Consider the following 22,679-nt stretch of genomic DNA (forward strand, 5'->3'; position numbering starts at 1 on the left):
AGAAACAATTTTGAACAAAGTCCTTTTGCAACCATCCCTCTAAAATGTGAACCAGCTCAGGAATTCCCTGGCAGTCCAGTGGGTAGGATTCAGTGCTTTCACTGCCAGGTCCTGGGTTCAATCCGTGGTCAGGGAACTAAGATCCTGCAAGCCATGCAGCACAGCAATAAATAAATGAAATACAATTTTAAAAAATGTGAACCACATCAAGCTTTCTTGAACCCAGGTCTCCCGCATTGTAGACAGACGCTTTACCGTCTGAACCACCAGGGAAGTCCTTCATAAACTAAAAGAATATAAAATATTATCTATATAATAACTAAAGACCTTCTAACCACTTTGTCCCTGAAAAGGATTTTGAGAATTGTATTTGTTGTTATTTGTATTTCCAAAAGGTAAAGACTATTAGCTTAGAATGTGATGATTGTGGAGTTACTATAGAGAGTAAATATTTTCAGTGTGTGTTGTCAGCTAATGTGTTACCATATCTAGTATTACCACCATAACTTTGAATGAGAAGTAAATCCAATTCAGCACAGGTTTTCAGATTTCTTTGGAATTTTCTTTATTAGAATTTTTCTCTTTCTAGTATCTTTATAGTCTTTCTTTCATCATCCCCAAGAGCATCAATGGTAACTTTTCTACTTTATAGTTTGATATAATTTCAAACTGTAGCTTCAAGAATAGTATATACAGCTAGATTTACCAATTGGTTCAGCAGTGATTTAAACTTTAGTGTGCTAGTTAGAGAAGCATCTCAGGACATTAACCCAATATTTACTTTCTCTATGGGCCATCTTACCTAATTCCTGTTATCTAATAATTACTGTTGAAAGTTAGAGGATAAAAGCTGAATAGATCTCTTACTACCATTGTTTGGGGGCCCTGAACTAACCACTACAGTCTTGAACAGGCTTTATGAAGTACTGATTAGCAACAGAGGAACTGTGGGTTAAACTTCTTAATGAGCTCACTGTGGTATCACTAGACTCAATCTATCAGGGTGCCAACAATAAGTTCCCCAGAAATGCTTGTTGAACTTTGCTTCAAAAACAAGCAGTCAGAAATATGATTTCATGTTTACCAGTTATAGACTAAGTGAAATTCTTTTTAAGTTTATATAAAAAGCATTTCATTTTGTTTTGTATTTTCAGAAAAAGAAATTTTTAAATAGCAAAGTTTTAATATTCTAGTTAATCATACATTTTTAAAAGTTTGGGCACAGATTTTATCCCATAGATACTTAAATAAAAACCAGTAGCTAACAGAAATTCATTTTTGCAGATATAGTTTTACATCCCTTTATGAAATTTGGGAGAACTGAAAAAGTTATACATTTGAGAACTGATGAAAGAAAGGATCTGAGTTATATACAGTGATTTCAGTTGGACATCATTTTTGTAATATAAAATGCCTGCAGCTTGTAATGCCATTAAACAACGTCACCCATGTCAAAGGTAAAACTAAAAGAAGGATCCCAAAATAGTCAATTACTGAACATAATATGTATAGAACCCATGTGAAACTACCGAAATGTCTTTATGATTCAACAACAAATTTTAAAAATGCAGTGTTTTTCATTTTGTGAGGAAAAACAATTAGCAAGTAAAGACAGTAGTATGTGCTTAAGAAATCCTGCGGTTTCAAGTGTAGCTGCTGCTGCTGCTGCTAAGTCACTTCAGTTGTGTCCGACTCTGTGTGACCCCATAGACAGAAGCCCACCAGGCTCCCCCGTCCCTGGGATTCTCCAGGCAAGAACACTGGGGTGGGTTGCCATTTCCTTCTCCAATGTATGAAAGTGAAAAGTGAAAGTGTCAGTCACTCAGTGTATCTGACTCTTTGTGACCCCATGGACTGTAACCCGCTAGGCTCCTCCATCCATAGAGTTTTCCAGGCAAGAATACTGGAGTGTAAAACAAATAAACAAAAAGAATACTGGAGTGGGTTGCCATTCCCTTCTCCAGGGGATCTTCCAGACCCAGGGATCGAACCTGGGCCTCCTGCATTTCAGGCAGATACTTTACCACTTGAGCCACCAGTGAAGCCCATTCCAGCAAAAATACACCCTTTTTTTTTTTCTTTCATGTATTATCTTGAAAATATGGATCATAATGCATTTCCTAACCACAAAATTCACTTTTTCAACATCTCCTTTATCTATAGATAAGTGTATGCATAAATAGAGGGCAGATTTTTACACTGCCAGCTGCACCAAAGAGAAAGGGACTTTTTCCAATAGTTATTATTCCATATGATATCACTGGACTCTGAGTAGAGCTGGGGTTCCCAACCACAAGGTGAAATTGGCCCTCAGAGACCATTTCTCCAATTGTCAGGAAAAGATCTGTCCAAAGGCATTTAAAAATGAAACCTGACCTACACTTCAACTGTACAGCAATGGCTTGCCTGCTCAAAAACAATGTATGACCTTTAAATCTTAAATTATAAAATAGTTTGTTGAGAGTGTAATGTATTTAGCTTTAAACTAATAATGTAAAGAAATTCAATCATTTCCTCACAAAAACCAGAGGAAAAAAATAGCAAAAAATAGGGGAAAAAGTACCTTTTTCACTTCTTACAAATAAAACTACAAGACACCATAAATGAGAAGCTTTTTCACAAATTCTATTGGAAACTTTGATTTGGCTTTTAATAGATATGAAAGTAATGTCTATCCAAAGTTTAAAAGATATAAATATGATCTTAAGTGTGAAATTTTAAATCTTTTCTTTATTTTCTATTATTTAGCCATGAAAAAAATTATTTTATACTGTACTTAGAAGGCAATGGCACCCCACTCCAGTCCTCTTGCCTGAAAAATCCCATGGGTGGAGGAGCCTGGTAGGCTGCCATCCATGGGGTCGCTAAGAGTCGGACATGAGTGAGCGACTTCACTTTAACTTTTCACTTTCATGCATTGGAGAAGGAAATGGCAACCCACTCCAGTGTTCTTGCCTGGAGAATCCCAGGGACGGGGGAGCCTGGTGGGCTTCTGTCTTTGGGGTCACACACAGACTGAAGCAACTTAGCAGCAGCAGCAGCACATATTTAATTTAATTCCTATATATTTATTTTATGTTTATTATAGGTAAATCAGTAGACAAGCATGATATAGCAATGTTTATTTCTATGCTTCTACCTTTAAAGCCATAACCCCTAGCACAATGCCAGTGTGTGTGGGTGGGGGGGAGGGGCAGCAGGATATACATATACATACACACACACACACACACACACACACACACACGTGTGCACGCATGCGGCATTGTGCTAGGTAGGGATTATGGCTTTAATGGTAGAAGCATAGAAATAAACTCAGACCTGGCAGAATCTATTGAGAAAATCAGTTCTGATTTTAGTCATTTTTATTGTGGGTTATTTAGCAATGAAATGATATACTAATCATATCACTCACTACACTTAATGATGCAGTGAAAGCTAGATAGGCACTGGTAGGTGGATTTTTGAGCCCACTTATAATCTTAACTAGAAATAAACATTTCTCAAGAGGAGTAACTGGTTTTGGGATATGTGGTTATTAGAATCTTAACCTATTTTAACTAAGTATTTTCAAATTCAGTTTCCCAGCCCTTACACTGTCAGTGGTCACTTTCTTAATCCTGCATTCTAGCATGATGCTTTCAAAAAGTAGGAATTAACACCCAAAAGGAATTATCCCACTTACCAGATTTGGGCTAGTGTATTAGCCCATTAGCCCATTCTGAACCTCAGTTTATTCATCCACAAAATGGATCTCATAGAGCCTTATTCAGGGGATTAGTATCAGAATTAAGTGATACATTATTAAAAATATATAGAGTTTTTTTTTCTAAGTTAAAAGTAACATCCAAACCATGAACCTTTGGTGGATACTAGTTTAGGGGAAGGGGGCAGGAGTTATAAAGACATTTGTTGGTCTAACCTGAAATTTTTAATACGAACTCAGTTTTAAATGTGTTAAAAATATTGTGGTTACAAAATAATCTTATTGTCAGTCTGGGCTTGTAGAAGTACTTACAAGTAAAGTATCATGATGCATACAACTTAGTTTCAAATGATTGAGAGAAGGGGGAAAGTAGATACCTAAACAGAGGTTGAGAAATGGAGCGGGGAAGGTAAAGCAAACTGGAAAAATGTTAATTGTTGAATCTGGGTAGAGAGCACATGTGCTTCATTTTACTATTTGTTTAACTTTTGGATTTTGAAAATCTTCCAAATAAATGTTGACCAGGAACAAAAGAATTCAATGAGATAATGTCACTAAAGCATACAGCTCCTATTAGAAACAGCTAATGCCAGCGGATATTCTGTCAATTTAGAATGATTACCATCTTGTTACACTGACTGCTATCAGTGTGAGGGGCTCCCTGCACATAGCAGGTAAGCAGTGAGAACATGCTGAAAAGAAAAGAAATTAACAGAAAGAACTAAAATTCTTTAAAAGGAATGTCTTCAGTCCATCAGGGTCACAAGCTGAGAGGAGGTGAGGTTCTGCTTTCTTGGGGACACCAAGTACCTAAGCTTAGAGGTTAAGAACACTGACATTTAACACCTAACCACCTGGATTTAAATCTATGATGGAAGCAGCAAGGTCTCATTGGATAAGTTATTTAACTCCATGCCTCAATTCTTTTGGCTATGAAATGTAACATAAAAATACTGTTGTTACTATCTCAAGATATCATTGTGAGGATTAAATAAGACAATGTATGTTAAATGGTGCTTTGCACATGGTAAGTACCCAAATATTAGCTATTATTATAATCATGTAGATAATAGCCTCCTGTTCCATTTTCTGTGATATGAGAGGTCCTGCCAATATTTATTCAGGATTGCGCTTTTGCCAGTTAGACCAAATCTCAGATGTTATACTTAAAATTCCCTTAATTTTGTTCTGTCCATAATTTTCACAGATAATTTTCATAAAAGCAATGAAGTTTTCACATGACAAATTTTTGTTTCATTCTCAAACATCAACAGGATCTCTTGTATTTCCCTAATAGCTCAGATGGTAAAGCATCCACCAGCAATGCAAGAATCCTGGGTTTGATCCTTGGGTTGGGAAGATACCTTGGAGAAGGAAATGGCAACCCACTCCAGTATTCTTGCCTGGAGAATTCCATGGACAGAGGAGCCTGGTGGGCTACAGTCCATGCAGTTGCAAAGAGCTGGACACAACTGAGCAACTAACACACACACACACACACACACACACACACACACATACATACAGTGTTATATGAGTCTTTCCCTGGTAGCTCAGTAGGTAAAGAATGTGCCTTCAGTGCAGGAGATGTGGACTCAATCCCTGCGTTGGGAAGATCCTCTGGAGAAGGAAATGGCAAACCACTCCAGTATCCTTGCCTGGAAAATCCTCTGGACAGAGGAGCCTGGTGGGTTGCAGTCCATGGGGTTGCAAAGAGTTGGACACAACTGAATGACTAATACTTTATTTTTTCAATGTTTATAGTATAAAAAGCTACTAATTCAGTTAGTGTAAGTTGAATGAATGTTTCAGGAATCTTTTCTGAACCTGTGATATCTATATTACATGGGTTCTCAAATAAATTGAAAATGGGATTGTTGATGTCAGTGTTCTAGATTCTAAGAAAAGTAGCATTAGTGTTTTAGGCCTCTGTGGGCTTCAGTCTATACCCAAATTTTTAGCTTGGGCATTCTCTGAAAGTTGCCACTCTTGTGTTATTTTAGGGATAATAAAAATGTTATAGTACTTTGCTTTCATTTAAAGATGAACAGTATGATAACATTCATACATTGATTCCATTATTTATACATTATTTCATTTTTTTAAATGCCATTAACTTTTAAAAATCCATATGGTGACAAATCCTCTTTGGACATTCCAGAGACAGTCTAATAGTCACAACATGCCTTTTTTTGATAGAGTGCCTTAGAGTTTCCAAAGGCATATTTATGCACAGCATCGCATTTGACCTTTACAGGAATTCCCTAAGATGGTCCAGTTCTTAGTCCCAGTTTACAGACAAAGAAAATGGCAGCCACAGTTATGAACTGAAGTCTACTCAAAGTCATATAGAAAGCCTTCAAGTTTATGCTGACTATGAAAGAAAAATGAATTGGGAAGAATCTTAATAGCATCCAATCCTTAGCAACATTTTGATAATTATTTACCAACTTAGTCTAAGCCTTAGAAATGCATAGATTTTAAATATGATTTACAACAGAGTAGAAAATACAAAACTCAATATTATAAATTAGATATCTTGATGTTTAGATAATACAGTTTATTATCTAAAGAGGTATTTAAAATCATTCTACTATAATTATCTTAGCCTAATTTCAGCTGAATAAGTCTCACAAAGTATCTAACAAATCAATAGTTTGGGTAGTTGGCTAGACTGTGTGTGCTAATTTAGCAGAAAAACTGAACTTTAAAATTTTATGAAGTCGTGAGTATATGGTTATGTACATCATGAGGCCCTACCAAGAGTAGGTAAAGGAAACTGGTAAGAAGTCAGTTTGGGATAGGTTTTGGCAGGAGAATGGGCAGTAAACAGCTTGACTGGGAAAGTAAAGGTTCTAGGAAACACAGACCTTTAAAACACTGAGCTGCAGTCACTCAACATACTTGGAGGTCCCGGGGCTGATTCACCATAGCTTTCTTCAAAGTAAACTTCTGTTTTGAGTACTGGGATGGCCCTTCTCTCCAAGAAGATAAAAGCATCTCCTAAAACCTCATCTTTTTTGGCAAAAAAAATTGTGAAGGGTACACTCACCAGTTGATTCTGGTAGGCAGTGACCGCTGTAAAAACTGTTTCTGGAAAGATGAATGTTCTGAATTCTTCAGACTTCAGATTGAGTAATGAGGCTGTGTGGTCTTTCTTCTTAATGATGTGCACCCGTGGCTGGTACTTATGCATTGAGTTCAAAATTATCTACAACAAAGAATGGAAAGTACAGTACTGAATTTTAGGTTTTTATATTGCTAAACAGGCCCAATTACAATGAGGCAAAGAAAGAATCATAAAATCTACAGTTTCAAATGTAGTTTTAAGATTAAAATCTACCCTTTCCATTCTCCAGGCAAGTAATTTGTACATAATACTGCAGAGTCATCATTGTGAATCACATTTTACCAAAACAACTGCAAATAACACAGGTTGTTTCAAGTGTTCTTTCTAAAATTATAGAGGACAAAGTCATCTGGAGGATAGGTTTATTTTGAAAAAAATAGTTTTTGTTTCTTAGTCTGGTTAGACCAAAGGCAGTATGTCTCTAAATTTTCTAAAGTAAGAAATTACATATTCAAGGAAGCCAGATTGTTACTTGGCACAGTGAGGGTTTGGGGGTTGGGGTGGGTGGCGGATGGTAGGGAAATAAAAGGCAGTGAGGTGTGAGATGGACTTTGGTTGGAATACTGAATTGATACTTTCTTGCTCTTTTAATCTCGGGCCAAGTGATCTAACCTTTCTCACCCCATTTTCTTAAATCCAAAAGCATTTAAGTTTTAAACTCTCAGGAGTTGTGGTGAGAATCAGATGATGTAACTCTTGTAAATCACATAGCAAATAGGAAGTGCTCAGTAAATATAACTGTATCATCATCATCACCATCATGTCTGATAGCTTCACTGATTCCAACTTCCAGTTACAAACTAAATAGGAACGATAATGACAGCTGTCTTCCATTCTATAGCTAATAAAAGTTGCCCGATACTTAGAAACATACCCTTGTTTACAAAGGCACTATTTTTCATGTATAATTGAAATAAAATACAATTGCCATTATGAAATTTGAGCAACAAATTTACTTTCAGATATTAAAGATTTTCTACATCTCCCCCAACACCACACCCAGACAGCTACCTAAGTATACAAAATTGAGTATGTTTTTCTTGGGATAACAGGGCTCACATTGTATGCCCTTCACCCCAGGAGCCTAGCAGAGAGCATGGCTCTCAGAGGAGGTGTTTGATACTTGCTGCGGCAGGACCAGGGCCAACAGCATGCAGTATTGTCGCTCTCTTGGCTAACTTGGGTGTGTGGGTGAATGTTAATGCTGGTTGACTTTAGGAGAGTTAAATACTAGTCACTGTGAGATAACTGATACAGAATCAATCTGTTTCTGTCCTGAGATATACACCAACAAAGTTACAGGGCATTAACTGGCATCTTTTTCTGATCCCAAATCTGAATAGGAATTACTAAAGCAAATGAGAGCTTAAAATGAATCAAAATAAACTTTAAAAACTTATCTCTTTGTATAATGCATTTATTCCAAGGAATTGAAGATATCTGTGCTCAGTCCTAAAACGAATAAACTTGAAGTGACAAAGCCAAACATTTGCCTCCTGAAACTAGTATAAGAAAAACCTGAGCATTCAGTACATGTTCTACTAAGAAGACAGGAGTTTTCAAATCACATATGCACACACATATATACACACTGGAAAAAGCCCTAAGCTTTAAATAAGGTCCCCTCTTCCTTATTTATACCAGCCCTAGATTAATTTCCTTTAGGAAAGGGTATTGACTCTGACAGACTATCAGGCAGATAGTCTGACAGACTCAGGTATCTGACAGACTCAGACCCGAGACTGAGTCTCAGACCCCAGGGCTTCTTGAACCTCTGCTCAGGCTTTCATGGATTTAAGAAACATTGATAGAAATGTAGACTTTATTTCATTGGAGAAATAAATTCCTGGAAATAAGAAATTTTCCTATTATAAAACCAAAAATGTATCTGTAAAGGGGGGCTTCTTCAGGGCTGATTCAGAGAACTTGTCTAAACAACACAAGATCTAAAAAATTTCCTTGTAGTTTTCAGAACATACTGTTTCTGTTGAAAAAGAGATATATTAAATAATAAAATTTTAAAGCCAAAATGGATATTAGCAATCATCTAAGATTTAGGCAAACAATTTGTCACGGTCTGATCTTGGCATTATCAGACTAGAACCCAGAGCTCCTGAAGTATGGCTTAGTGCTATTCCTCTCCATGACACTGATGCTGAAAGGAAAACACACCAATTCTGGACAACTGAGTTGTAGGTTAACCTAGTTACTCTGACTTGGTCAGGATAAACAAGGTCTCCTGTGGGCATATGGATGGTGGCAGTGCCTGAAGTGATTTACTTGGTTTTACGTTCAATCCAATTTTTTGAAACCATGTCTAGAGCTCTCTAATTTATTATCTATGTATATGTAACCAATTTTTTTGAAAAGTTTTGAGACTCTTCTTCTAAATTGCATGGATCCAATAAAAATTAAAACCTTAAGTAACAAGAGCCTTAATAAAAGGGATAAGAGAGAGAATAATTATATCAGAATATCTAAGCCAAGGAGAGAAATTATGAAAATACCAACTTGCTTTCTGGCAAACAGGGCAAAGAAAAAAAAGAAAAGAAAAGAAACAGTATTCTCATCAAAAAGAAGCATACATGTCTGTCTGAAGTTTCCTTAGCATAAAATCTAAAACACTTTTTAAAATGTAAATCTTTACTTAAGCGCATGAAATAACATCACAGATAGTTCCTTAAAAAGCATTCTTAGCAACTGTGTAAAAGCCTGTGTCAACGGCTGTTCTATTAAATGTTGATAGGAGCTCAGAATTCCAGTTTCTCTTTTCTCCACATTTGATGAATTCCTTATTGATATATAAAATCAAATAATTTTGTTTTTAACTGCAAGACTTCTCTGTGTTCTAATACTCATAAGATTCACTACAGAAGAGATATGTAATGAGCGAACAGCACTTTTCCAAATGTATTTGTACGTAAAACCCTTTGGTCCCATTGTATCTCACAAGAATGTATTCTGCAGAACATACTTTGGGAAACCACCATAGGAGGTCTCAGCCCCATTCCCTTTATGCTGTGTTATCTATCACTGATAGAAATTAAATATTTAATCCAAGAATGGGCTGTAGTAACCTCCAAAGTGCACATTCCCTTTGTTTAGTTGGCACAGGTGGTAAAGCATTTGCAGAAGTGGGATTACACGGTGCCAAAGGTCCCTGACCCTCTTACATAGAAATGGCATACAGCATCTCTGTATGTATCAGGGTTCCCCAAAGAACACAAGAATGTTCTCACAGAATGACTCAGAGCTGGAAGGTTGGAGGGGAAAAGGGAGAAAAGGAAGAGACTTCAACAGAGAAAGTTTCACGTGTCTTCTCCATCTTACCCCGGGAATCCGCGTAGTCCCAGCACTACTTACATGGCCATGTTGATCCAGTTCATTGTTTGTGAGTTTCACCTTTTCAAAAGACACCATCTGTTTGAGTAGCTGCTCGCCAGTAAAAGGAGAGTCTGGATGTACATACAACCTAAGAAAATTATGACAGAATTTTATTGAGACATTTTAAAAAAATCTCACTGTGGGTTTTAAAATATCCTGATTCTAAAGGAACACAGAAATCTCATATAAATGGTGAATTTTTATTTGCCTCATTTAATCTCAAATTTAATAATATAGCAATGCCAAAATGATGCTAAAACATACAAATGTGTTTCTTTGTGTACCAATGATTTTAAAGGGGTAATACTTAATACATTTTCTATTATTGATTTTCAAGGGATAATACTTAATACCTTTTGTATTATTTACTGAGCAAGTTGTTTTTTTAAAGGTGTTTTTTTTTTTTCCATCTAATTAATCAACTACTGGTCTGCTTCTGTCAAATATAAAATTCAATTGTAGATATTTTGAAAGCAAAGTCTAGGTTATAGTAATTGCATAATGAGCTCCTAGTATAAACATTGCTAAAAAGCAGTGAAGACAAATAATTTAAAAGAGGAAACAATTCTAGAGAATCTATCCATTTAAACTCGAAGGTGGCTCAGTTTAAAGTTTGTTTTCTTTATAAGCATGACAGTGCCTAATGCAGTGACTCGGGGAACTTTTAATAGATCACATAGTCTATTTGCTTCTCCTGGTACCTTAATATTATTTCTTTCATCATTACCTAGTTAAGTGCTCGCTAATGAGAGTGAACACAAGCTGGGTAAGCTTCAAATTATTTAGTGTATTTATCTGTAAATAGCCTAAGCACTCCCCCCTCCCCCCAAAAAAGCTTTGATGGGGGAAAAATGTACTTATCAGGTATTTGTCTTTTATTGATCAGCTGCTATGTTTTTGGCTAGCTTTTACCTACTGACAGTTAAATGCAAGTCATTTGCTTTACCTGCAAAGCTTTAAACTAAGTACAACTCTTTGTAAATCACAATCCTAATATCCACTTAACATAAGCTTTTCTGAAGTCGTGGGAGATTATAGAACTAATAACAGGGGAAGGAAATGTCCTTGATTTAATGGGATAAATTCCTTTATCCATGCCACAGGTTATTTATATTTATATTTTGTATAGAATCTTTGTAACTACCATTAAACATACATATTATGGAGGGAACAAAGGAAAGGAAAAAAGTTAAAAAAAAAACAAACAAAAAACCTTTCCTAACAATATTCGTGTAAAGAATAAGAAGTCTATGCCATGGTTTGTCACACAGAGGACTAACAATAGAAGAATTGGAATCACAGGCTTCAACTCACAAAGCCCACCAGAATCTAAGCACAACAAGGCCAACAGTACTAAAGATTCTTACCAGACCCACACAAGAACTTTAAAGGTTTTAGGTATTTGTCTGCCTGAATAATTTTTTAAAGGAGTGCTCAGAATTGCCTTTCAGTTGAAGTATTCTTCAATGACACAACCATAATATTAAATAGCTTTTCAAATATCACCCTTCTAAGGCTATTACTCTATATATACAGTTGTTTTACTAATAAGCACCACATCCTGATTAGAAAAGACACTGATGCTGGGAAAAATTGAAGGCAGGAGTAGAAGGAGACGACAGAGGACAAGATGGTTGGATGGCATCACCGACGCAATGGACATGAGTTTGAGCAAGCTCTAGAAGATGATGAAGGAAGGGAAGCCTGGTGTGCTGCAGTCCATAGGGTCACAAAGAGCCAGACAGGTCTGAGGGCCTGAGCAACAACAACCACATCCTACCCACTCCTCCAAAAAGGACTAAAAGTATTTAGTCCTAAAAGTTGGTGAGATGGTCCCTTTTTATGTATCAATTTAACACATATAAGATTAATAAATATTAATTTATTTAAATATCAACTTTTTTAAAAAAGGAAATGTCCTATGAAATTTATTTCATAAATTTATTTATGAAAATAAAACATTATTTAGGTTATATACAATGTCTTGCCCATTACTATGATCAAATGATACTGTCAAGCATCATTTCTTCTGATTAGAAACAACTGACTGATGAATTTTAGTCTAAAATAAAGTCTTTCAAAGAGCTAGAATTGCAAGGAATTTCTACCATAAGTACAAAAATGATCACCTCCCAAATTCTTTACCTTTCCCATATGTAGCTAGAAATCATAGCACTGTCTTTTAATAGCAATAAAAAATAGTTGCTTGTATAATCTAGAATATTTCTATCCTATAAGGCACAAACATTTTAATCTAATATCAATATAAATAAACTGAACTAGGATGAACGAAAAAGCATACAGGAAGCCCCGCTTCTCTCAAGTCTCGTGGGACTTAAAATTCCAGCAATAGCTTAAACATGCTTCAGTTAAGATAGTGTATTGGTACATGCTTTCTTTTTCCAGCCAGAACAGATTAGTAACATAAACAAGGCATGTCATATTCCCAACTGGCCTAAACCAGTTCCCCATACCTTTAGATAGGAGGAAAATGTATGCTAAATAAGAGTGATTAACTTCTTAGAGGAAAGACTTAGGGAAAAAAAAGAAAAGGGGTGGGAGAGGCTGCTTGTAAAAATGGTTAGGAATCTGCTAAATTACTCCGCTCTCTGTCTCCTTTCTTCCCCTCTCTCTTTCCCCTTTAAAAAAAATTGTAAATATTGGAAAGAAGCTCTAGATTAGTGTGAACTGGCTAGTTAATAGGAAATAGTAGAGAATACTAGTTATATTTATTTAAATATCTATTGTAAATTTGTCATTTACAGTCACTCAAAATGAGTGTCATTAAAATTTTTTTTAGTCCTGATTGTTATTTAATATATCGATTTGGAAAGGCTGGGATCCTTCCTAGTCTCTTGTGGGAATGGAAAACTCAGAGAGGCTCCTTTTAATCTCATCTCTAGTGTATTTAACAGACTGTAAGCTTAATAATGTGATCGACTACTAAGTAAGCTTAATATTCCATTTGAACTGTATGTGTAAATTATCTGTGTTGATTCTGTGCCTTGACTTAAGACTCCAAACTATATACTTAGAAAGAACCATACTTTGAACCATAACATCAAAGTCCCTAAACCCGTACATTTAAATAAATTCTTAGCCTTGATATGAACTGCTTATCAATTATAAAAATTACATAGTCATAAAACAACTTTAAAGCTGTAAGTTTTGGTTTTAGAGCCCTAAATGTATAATCAGCTATGTAAATGTGAAGTGTAAAATGTAAAGATTCATTGTTTGTATTAAAGAGTGACTGTTAGATTTCTGTTCTTCAGCTAGTCATAGTCACATAAAGTAAAAGTACCGTTTTCTTCCCTTCAGAATGCTCATTTGGGCAAAGCAGCAGCAATAAAGGTTTGCATGTGATTTGTTAAACAGGGTTCTCCTGGAAAAATATCACCAATGACTAGCACAAAAATGGACATGTTTTGTTTGGGTCATTACCTAACATATTAATTGAATAATTTTTCAGTAAAAGTATATTAACCTGATGTTGAATTACATTTATCCACTAATTATGGAGAGGGGGGAAAAAAAGTTTGTTTTTCATACTTAAACATCTCTGAGCCTTTTACTAGTCAAAAAAACCCCACATTTACCAAAATGATGTTTACTATATGAAGTTATAACCACACTATGACAAATACCTACTAAAAGCTACAAAAGTACTAAAATGCACACTTTTAAAAAGAATTTTAGGGCAGTCACTTCATCAGTAGGTTTATTCTGTTGGGTGTTAGCCAAATAGAAATGAGGGGTGTCATATGAAATGGGTCCAGATTTCTAACAAATATTCCAATTGAAATTTAAGAAAAACTTTGAAATGAATTATGAAGATAAAATTAAAAGCAGTGTTCTGAGTACAAACTCTGCCTTTCTCAGAGACTAATCCATATTTTGTATAGTTAATCCTGGAGTGCCTGGGCTTGGAACGCTTTCTTACCAGAACTCACGGCTTTAAAAACAGACCTGCTGAAAATTCAAACAGCCAGGGCAGGAGACATTTTGCTTGGCTGAAAATCTGGAGACACAAACCTGGCTGGCAGTGGAGGGTCCGCTTTGCCAGCCACCAGCCAGGAGGACCGGTGGTAGGCATAGCGGTACCTCTTGTTGTCCACAGGGACGATGTCCATCAGGACTATGTACTTGGCCTCAGAATCCACGCCGGAAAAGGACACACGGATGGTAGGAAACATCCTCCTGACACAGTGAGACAAAGAGAATCACCAGAATTAGAGAGGAAGAGAGGTCCCTTCCCTCTCTACCCAGCCCCCAAACTCTTTGTTTCCTGCAAAGCCACAGAGACGTGAATACAGAGACTGACCTTCTCCCAAGCCTAGATAATCTTAAGTGTCATCTCTACAGGAGTCCTCATTAATACCCAAAGGTCTGCAATTAGGGAAAATCCTGTGCTATATCATCAAGCCCATTAGGCTCTGAAGCGAAGTCTCCAGAGCAGAGAGAGTCCTGTAACCTCCTTATGTTGCAGGGAGAAAACTCACCCCTGCCTTAGTAGAAAGCCAGAGCGGAGTTCTCAGGTTGGTTTTCTTTTTGGGAGACTCTGAGAGGGTGCATCCCAGAGACCTGAGAGCTGGAGCAGTCAGGCGCCAAGGGGCCACCGATCCCTAACCCTTAGCCCCAGTCCCAGGAACTGCCTTCCTGCCTTCCCTGAATCAGCCCCGACTCGACTTCGGCGTCGAGGGGCCCCGCACCAGAGCTCCTTCCTACCAGGAGTGTGGTCATTTCAAATTTCATTCCATCTCCCTGATTTTAATTTTAGTTTTTAATGGGAGCTTCTGCAAATAAAAGGAAGATAAAAAGGTGATAAAAAGGAATCCATCTGCCTCCCTCACAACATGGAGCAGCCCACCTTGCACCGCAGCAGGCACAAGTCGAGTTCCTGCTTCCCTCCAGATGCAAACTCAGCACCCAAAAGACACAACAGGCTGCAGGGAGGAAGAGAGCCCAGTCTCTTGCCCTTAGGGTGGGGGTAGGGCTTCCTATAGCCAGATCCCAAGAAAGCAAATGCCTGGACATCTGTCTCAGTAGGTCTTACCAAAAGCAAGTCAATGGAAGGAAACCCTCCTTGAGCAAAGCTTCCTCTTCAAGCTCAGTACTGGCAGTTTCACCCAGCTCCTGGAGACTCCCTATGCCGCACAGGGCACCGTTCCCTCCTCCCCACTCCTCAGCCCACAAGGCCCTCCTGCTACCTGCCAGACTTGGTGATGATCATCTCCGTGCCTAACTCATGGAATTTGTCCCAGAGCTCCTTGGTCTCCAGGCTGCAGGCAATTTTGGCCATTTCCTCGCTGGGGATGATGGGGGTGGTGGGGATCAGTGGCTCAGTGCACAGAGAGGAGGAGGAGGGGCTGCTGCTGCCCGCACCGCTGCCACCAAACTCCCCGTGAGCATCTAGGCTGGTCAGCTCTCCCAGGGGCTGAGCGCAGGAAGACTTCTCAACAAATTGTTCTGCAGGCAAAAAGAATTGAGAATGACAGCTAATCCTGTCAATCAGAGATATAAGAAGGACAGCAGCACAACTAAAATAGGTACCTAGATTTGACTTTGGAAAGTTATGCTCAGGATGTCCAGGAGGGCAGTGAAGACCATTCACTATACAAACCAAGCCTGAGAGTCCTGTTGAGTGGCATGGCTCCTGCCTGCTTGCTGAACCAAATGAATGAGTTCTAGGACCAGTTCTTGTTACCATTACTTGAAACCCATTTTGGAGAGGAAAAAATGTGAGGAGTGGATAATGGGGACGACAATGATCATAAAGAATTAAAAACAAATATTCCTGTTGTTATCCCTCCACATTCTTCTCAGTTTGTGGGTCCTGGTACCAGTTCTTCCTCTCTGACAAAGAGGAGACACTTTTTCCACGGAGATCAAAGCAGCAAAAATATCAGTTCCTTCCTCACTTTGAGAGGAACCTCCCTTCCCTCCTGAAGCCCTCTCCCCATGAGAGAAAATGAAAAGGGGGTGTGGTTTGCTGTGGTGTTGGGAATGTGTTTTGTTTTTTTTTTAATTAAGTCACTTCACTTCTTTGCCCAGTTCTCAGTTTCCCAGACTTTCAAATGTTAGATTGGAACATTTTTATAATTTCCCTCCCAGTCTGAGAGATCTTATGAAAGACTAACATATTGCTTGTTAAATCACGGGAGTACGCTCTCCGATTTTTTGGACTTGGCTTGAAACAATTACTTGAGGGACAATGTGTGTATTTTCTCTCTCTCAAAAAATGTTCTGTGAGGAAAAGAACCCCAAACCCAGACTAGCAGAGTGTTAAAGTAGGAAGAACAGTTTTCCATCAACCATCAGGCTGGAATACCACTGCCTATGAACCAAACATTCTCCTCCACAGCTGATAAGGGCCTGGGACTACACCAGTCACTTTGATGGAATACAGGAGGAGTTTTGTAATTGGCCCAATTATCTTGCGTCCCTTAAAAAAGAAACTACTTGAATCGACAATGTGAAACTGAACTCCAAAACAACTCTGTTCTAAGTGCCTTCAAGGAATTGAAACAAGTTCTAAGTACACACACACACACACACACACACACACAATGTTTTATTTCTCTTTGACTTGGGGCAGGCAAGCAAGAGGTAGAGAATTTTAACCTTCTCTTACAATAATAATCCAACTCACGGAAAAAATTTTAAATAGGAATAATCAAATTAATGATCATATCCTTGTTTTCAAATTCAAAGAGAACCATGCGATCACAAAATTATATTTTCTACTAATATTTTCAGAAACACATTCACATAACATCTTTATAGAGAATTAATAAGTAGCCTTAAAATTTTTCTGACAATTGAAAAAGGCAAATTCCCTAAGCTCCAAACTAACCAGTGTGTCAGGATTGGGAAATGGAAGAAAAAAATGATACAGAAATGTTCTGACACAAGATTTTATGTCAGTTATATCTCAATTTTAAAAAATTTAATGACTTAGTTGTCTGAGGTGGTTCTTTTGAATAGACCTAATGTGTTTGAATGAGCAGTCATGAGACACCTCTGACTCTCACCCTACAGTTTCTTTAGCATCTGGCTAGTGTTGCATTCTCTCTTAATAGGTATTTCACGTGCTGGAGTCCTTGGATTATAGTCAGTTAATAGTGCTCTGTTGAACTGGCCCTAGAAAGGGACTAAGATGCCTTCAGGTTCTTTCAGAGCCTGTCTCAAAAGCCCCAGGGCAGGAAGGATGCTCATTTTACAGACTGGAATGAAGTGGGGGTGCTTTGAGCTGTGAATGGTTTTATAGTTTAGAATTCAGAGGAAGGTGTTTTTTTCCCCCTCAGGAAAGTAGAGAAGGAAGCAATGTTGAAACGACAGGAGAGCTGAGGCTAACATGTTTCCCAGTCTACTGTACATCTATCAGGAATTTTAACCTGAAATTCTCTTTTCCTGCTAGCTACCAAACAGTAATGGGGGCATTTATTTATAAAGAATTTGGAGGCCTCCTAAATAGGAGTGGATAATGTTGGGAAGGGCCACAAAGTTAACTTTGAAATTGGTGGTGAATTTTTTTCTGCACAGTTGGAGTTTATCTGATTGGTTATTTCCATTTCTTTGGCAGGTTTACATTTACACGGGAGGTTAGATGGGAAGAACCAGGGAAAGGGAGTGAAAACCATGGAGGAGAGACTTTTTGACATGTTTTCTGCAGATCTTCCCGTTTCCTTTGCCTTGGTTCTAAGTTTCTGCAGGGATTGTAGCTCTCTCTTCTCTCTGCAGAGGCCCCTTATTTTTCTTCTCTAACATTTCATCTTCCATATTATTATTGTGTTTCAAGGTGTGAGATGTTAAAATGTTGAGAAAGGACAGGGAGAAGAAAAAAATTGAATTTAAAAAGTTAAAAAAAATTAGCCTGTTTACTTGATGCTTTTCACTGTTTTAGGGCAACCAGATGATCAGGATGTGAACTAATTATTACCCAGGGACCCAGAAGGTGATGATGAGAACACTTCTTTCTCCCAGTTGTGAAGGGACTTGAAACACATCTCCAGCAGTTTCTTTCTCACACTATTCACTCGTGCTAAGGGGAGTATAGTCACTTTTCTCCCTTTTCTCTGAGCATAGTGTCTTCTATAAATGGTAAAGGTTGTTAAATAAACAGTATAGCTAAAAGTTGAAGAATCTGGGAAATGGTTACTGGCTAATGTTTTTGCCAACCTCCACTGAAAGTGACAGCAGCTATGAAATGTCTTACTGATATATCTGGAGCTTCTCTGAAGAAAATGGTTCATTCCGCTAGAAGTGGCTTATTCTACAGCACCTGACAGGGGTCTTAAGGAGCTGACTTTGTGTAATCTATTCAAGTCAGGGAAAAACAAAATTAAACGTGTTTCTTGTGAAGTGACAGTCTCCTTGGTTGCAAATGCACAAGCAGGTGTTAGATGCATCATAAATTCGTCGAGTCTTAAAAAGGGGCTTTTATCATTATTCATCTCTAAATCTTTTACCTCAAAAATGTTACAGACACACACACACACCCCGGATGTTCGACCTGACAAAAGGATTCTAGACAAATCGTAAGGAAAGCGACATATGAGGTATGAAACTGGTTGCATATAACAACACTGTGAAGCCCCCAAAGAATCTGGGTATAAGAGGAAAAAAAAAAATTTTTCCCACCCGCAACGTACAGTCTATGGCCCGCGGGTCAGAGCTGCCGCGCGAGCCGGAAAAGGTGGCCACCCTCAAGAGCGTCATGCAGCTAGGGGACAGAAAGACAAACAAATGTGCAGCTCCCCCCCGCCATGCCTGCCCATCCCAGACAGTCTAGCAGCCCGACTTACCCAGTGGTTTGATGGTGTTCTCCGTGGCTTCCTTCTCTTTGGAGCCGCCGCTAGACATCAGCGCGGCGATGGAGAAGGCGTTGGCCCTGGAAGAAAGCTGGGGCTTGGGCGATGCCGTGAACTCCATGGCCCCCAGTGTGCGGTCCTGGCCAGGGACCGGGCCTGCCGAACTGCTGTCCAGCTTCCCCCAAAGAGACAAAGACCGAAACACAGCGCAAAGTTTCCAAGTGCAGCCAGAGGGGAGCCAGGGACTCTAGATGAGTCAGCCCCAACCTCCCAAGAGCTCCACACCGGTGTCTCCTTTCCCCCACCGCAAGAGTCTTTAGCCGCTGAGACTTCGAACTAGCCAGAGAGTACCAACTGCGGGCTCAACCGGGTGTGCAAGTACCGGGACGCTCCGCAGGGGCACAGACTGCGCCGCCGGAAGCTGGAGACTAGCATGAGCTGCGCAAAGCCCAGAGGTCCTGCAGCACCCGCTCCACGTCTTTCCTCCCTCCCCACTCTGGGGACAGTCGGAGCGGCTCAGAGTCGCTGAAAGGGGGCGGATGCCTGGGAGCCTGAGCGTAGCCGTGCGAGCGCGGCGGGGCGCGGAGGACACTGCGCCCTGGAACTAGAAGCCCTGCGCCTTAATTTGCTGGCAGCGGCGATCCCGGCGGCCCGCAGCCAGTCAGGGCTGCCACACGTCACCGCTTCCTGATTCCGCCGCCGGGGGCGGGGCCGCGGGCCGGGTGGGGAGGGTGCGCCCGGGGCTCGGTGCCCGTGTGGCCTTACTCACAGCCCGGTGGAACCTGGCATCCGTTCGGGGAATGCGGTGCCACCACCAGGCTAGTGCTGCGACCGCGGATGCAGCCCGTTAGGTCTCGCAGTTCCGGAGTGGGAGGGAGGTGCTCGCTGTCGGGAGGGGGCATTTTTGTCTCGCCTTAAGACATGGGATCCTAGGAGTAGCCCACTGCAGGAATCTAGACCAGAGGAAGCCTCGGGGAGTTCTTGATTCTCCCATTCTTTTTCTTACTGGTAATCAAAGTTCCAAAAGAAAGTTGGAAAGTGCTAGAAGTAGGACAGAAACTGGCGCCGCAGAGTCGGCGCCAACGGGATAGATCCCATTTGCCGGGCAGTGTGAAGGGCTAGATCCCAGAACCCGATGAGCTTCAGAATCTGACTGCTAGACAATGGGTCTGGAGAGAAGCAGCGTTTAGAACGCGCTAAGAGTGGGCTGTAAGCATTTGGCAAAGGATGCTCTCAGAACCATGGCTGCTTCTGCACACTGGTGCGCCTCTCATTCGGGGTTCCTATTCCCAAAAGGGACTCGAAAATTGGGCCTTGACGGAAGGGAAGGTGAGGGGCGGTCGACGTGCTGGTGGCGCGGCACCATGCGGGGACCCTGCGACGCGCAGTGGGAGAGTGTGAGCCCCGCAGCGCCCGGGCTTGGCGGACGCCGAGCCGTCTTCACAAACTCGGACTTCCCACGGCCTTGTGGGGGTCGTCTTGTTGGCCTTGGTAAGCTTGAATAACTCAAATTCTCCAAATTCGCGGGGTAATCCGCTTCACTTGGAGCCGTGTAAACTCAGGCTGACACACACACTCAAGCTGTACATGTAAATATTTGCGCTCCTTTCCAGTCGGTCTGGCGATTAGGAGCCTCTTGGTAGGTCTTTAAATAAAGAAAAAGAAGAAAGAGAAGACGGAAAACAGCCCCCCATTTCTCACCCCCACATTTTCCTCTCTCCATGGCACAGACATTCTCCACCCCTTGAAATAAACTTATGAGGGAAAAAAGCTGAAACTCAAAAGTTGAAATCAGCCATGTAAGTAACATGATGACAGGTGGAGGACTTGTGAGTTAAGCCTGTCTTGTCACCATATGTCAATAGTTTCTAACAACAAACTGCATAACAGTGACTAAGGAACAATTTTGAAATATCTCTGTGTACAGAGAGTGTATGTGTAAATTTGGGGGAAATTCGTAAAACTATAGATTTTTGTGCTGGAAACGATTTATACTGTCTAGCCCCTGTCCATTTGCTTTTGACAGTGAGAAATCGAGTCTGGCTAGCAGGGTGATGCATCTCCCCTAAAATCGACCCAGCCAGCTAGAGGCACAGGACCTGCACTCCAGGCAGAGATCTTGATCACACCCCAGCTCTGCAGCTGTGCTTGGTTTCTTCCTATGGGAGATCCATAGTAAAGTAACGCTGGTTGAGAATGCTTTCAGCTTCAACCTTAGTAAGAATAGAGGCAGCACCACTTCATGTGCCTGAAGATTCGTTTCTATTCTTGAGTCTCTGGACCTTTGCTGTTTTTGGACAACCCAGACCCTTGGATTAATAAATCTTCCCCCCAGCAGGCAAACACAATCCACCTCAATCAATGCAACTGTGACATTTCCCTTGTTTAAACGTAAGGCGCACAAGCTTGTTCCTGTCCTGTCTCAAATGCTTAGGGTTTGGCCAGGAAGGAAGATTTCTGTCAAGAGCGGTTGTCTTTTTTTCTGCGGTGTGGGGGGGAGGGTTGGTGTGTGGGGGGTGTGGCATTGTTTGTTGGGATGAGCCATGGCTTAGTCAGTCTAGAATTTTACGCTTCAATTGAGCATCGAAAATCTTATTTGCTGGTTTTAGTTTTCCAAAACCTTATTGTGAAATTATACCTCTATTAAAAAAAAAACAAAAACAGTGCATTTCTACACAAAGTAAGCATCATATCTTTTCTTAATTATCTTAATGGTTGAGGCTGGAATTTGAATAATTTCATGACAGGGACAGTTTTAGAAAACTTGGCAGAGCAAGGGGGAAAATGCTATGCCCCCAGTCAGCTTTCACTTTTCCAATTGCCCACGCACCCTTAGTCCGGTTCTGGGTCTTCAGTGGGCAGCGAACTTGGACTGTTCATCCTTCTAAAGACAAAATAGGAAGCTAAGCTACTAAGCTAGTGCGCGGAGGGAGGCGACAAATAAGAGGAACTGAAAAGTCCACTTTAAACAAACTCGGGGCTCGAGAGGTGAGCCTTTTGGGGATCCCTAAAAAGCAATGCATCTTGTTGGTGTTGAAACCACAGCAATAAAATGTATACTGCAACATAATTATCTGGGGCGCACTGTCCCTGCTCTTAGATTTATTGCCTTTGCAAATCAATACTGTGCTGTAAAAGCCGGGAACCGGTACTTGGCAGGGAGGTGCCATCACAGAGTGATTAAAAGCCCACCCGAAGAGAAGATCGCCGGGTTCTGAGGTCCCTTCGTGTTAGTGCGGGTTAATAGGTAAAGCCACCGAGGGAGTTGGAACTAAGTAATCACATTAACACTTCCCAGAAAGTCCTTCTTAGGCTGACGTCGGGGGGTGGGGGTGGGGGGGGGGGGCGGGTGGGGGTAGGGGTGAATCTGGGGAGAGAGGGGTCCGGAAAGTCCATTGCACTTGGAGAAGACTTTGAATCTTGACTTTAACCGGCTTTAGCCCTCCCTGAGACTCGGTATAAGTTACCTCGATTTCTTAAAGCCTTAGTTTCATCATCTTAATTAATTTATTCCTACCTAGAATATCGCTGTAGATTAAACGAGATAAAGTGCATAAAGCGCCTGAACAGTTACCCCAGTATAAATGAACTATAAATACAGAATTTTATTGTCTTTAATTTTTGAACTGCAATTTTGCGATCTCAG

At 40.1% G+C, this 22,679-nt stretch overlaps 1 protein-coding gene across 1 annotated transcript in view; it reads right to left on the minus strand.

Annotated features, from left to right (window-relative positions):
• TBX20 (T-box transcription factor 20) overlaps nt 1-20,167 on the minus strand; it is a 46,757-nt gene extending 26,590 nt beyond the window's left edge. Inside the window, exons 1-5 of the mRNA XM_086396526.1 lie at nt 19,028-20,167; nt 15,431-15,689; nt 14,256-14,420; nt 10,200-10,308; nt 6,759-6,917 (exon numbers count right to left, since the gene is read on the minus strand). Of these exons, the coding sequence (XP_086252652.1) occupies nt 6,759-6,917; nt 10,200-10,308; nt 14,256-14,420; nt 15,431-15,689; nt 19,028-19,154 (819 nt within the window). The 5' untranslated portion in view covers nt 19,155-20,167. The remainder of the gene's footprint in view (nt 1-6,758; nt 6,918-10,199; nt 10,309-14,255; nt 14,421-15,430; nt 15,690-19,027) is intronic.
• Between the last annotated feature and the right edge of the window lie 2,512 nt (nt 20,168-22,679).

This window comes from Bos grunniens, chromosome 4 (genome assembly GCF_055505025.1).
Source record: "Bos grunniens cultivar Pamir isolate PY7600 chromosome 4, Bosgru_T2T1.0, whole genome shotgun sequence".
Classification (NCBI taxonomy): Eukaryota; Metazoa; Chordata; class Mammalia; order Artiodactyla; family Bovidae; genus Bos; species Bos grunniens.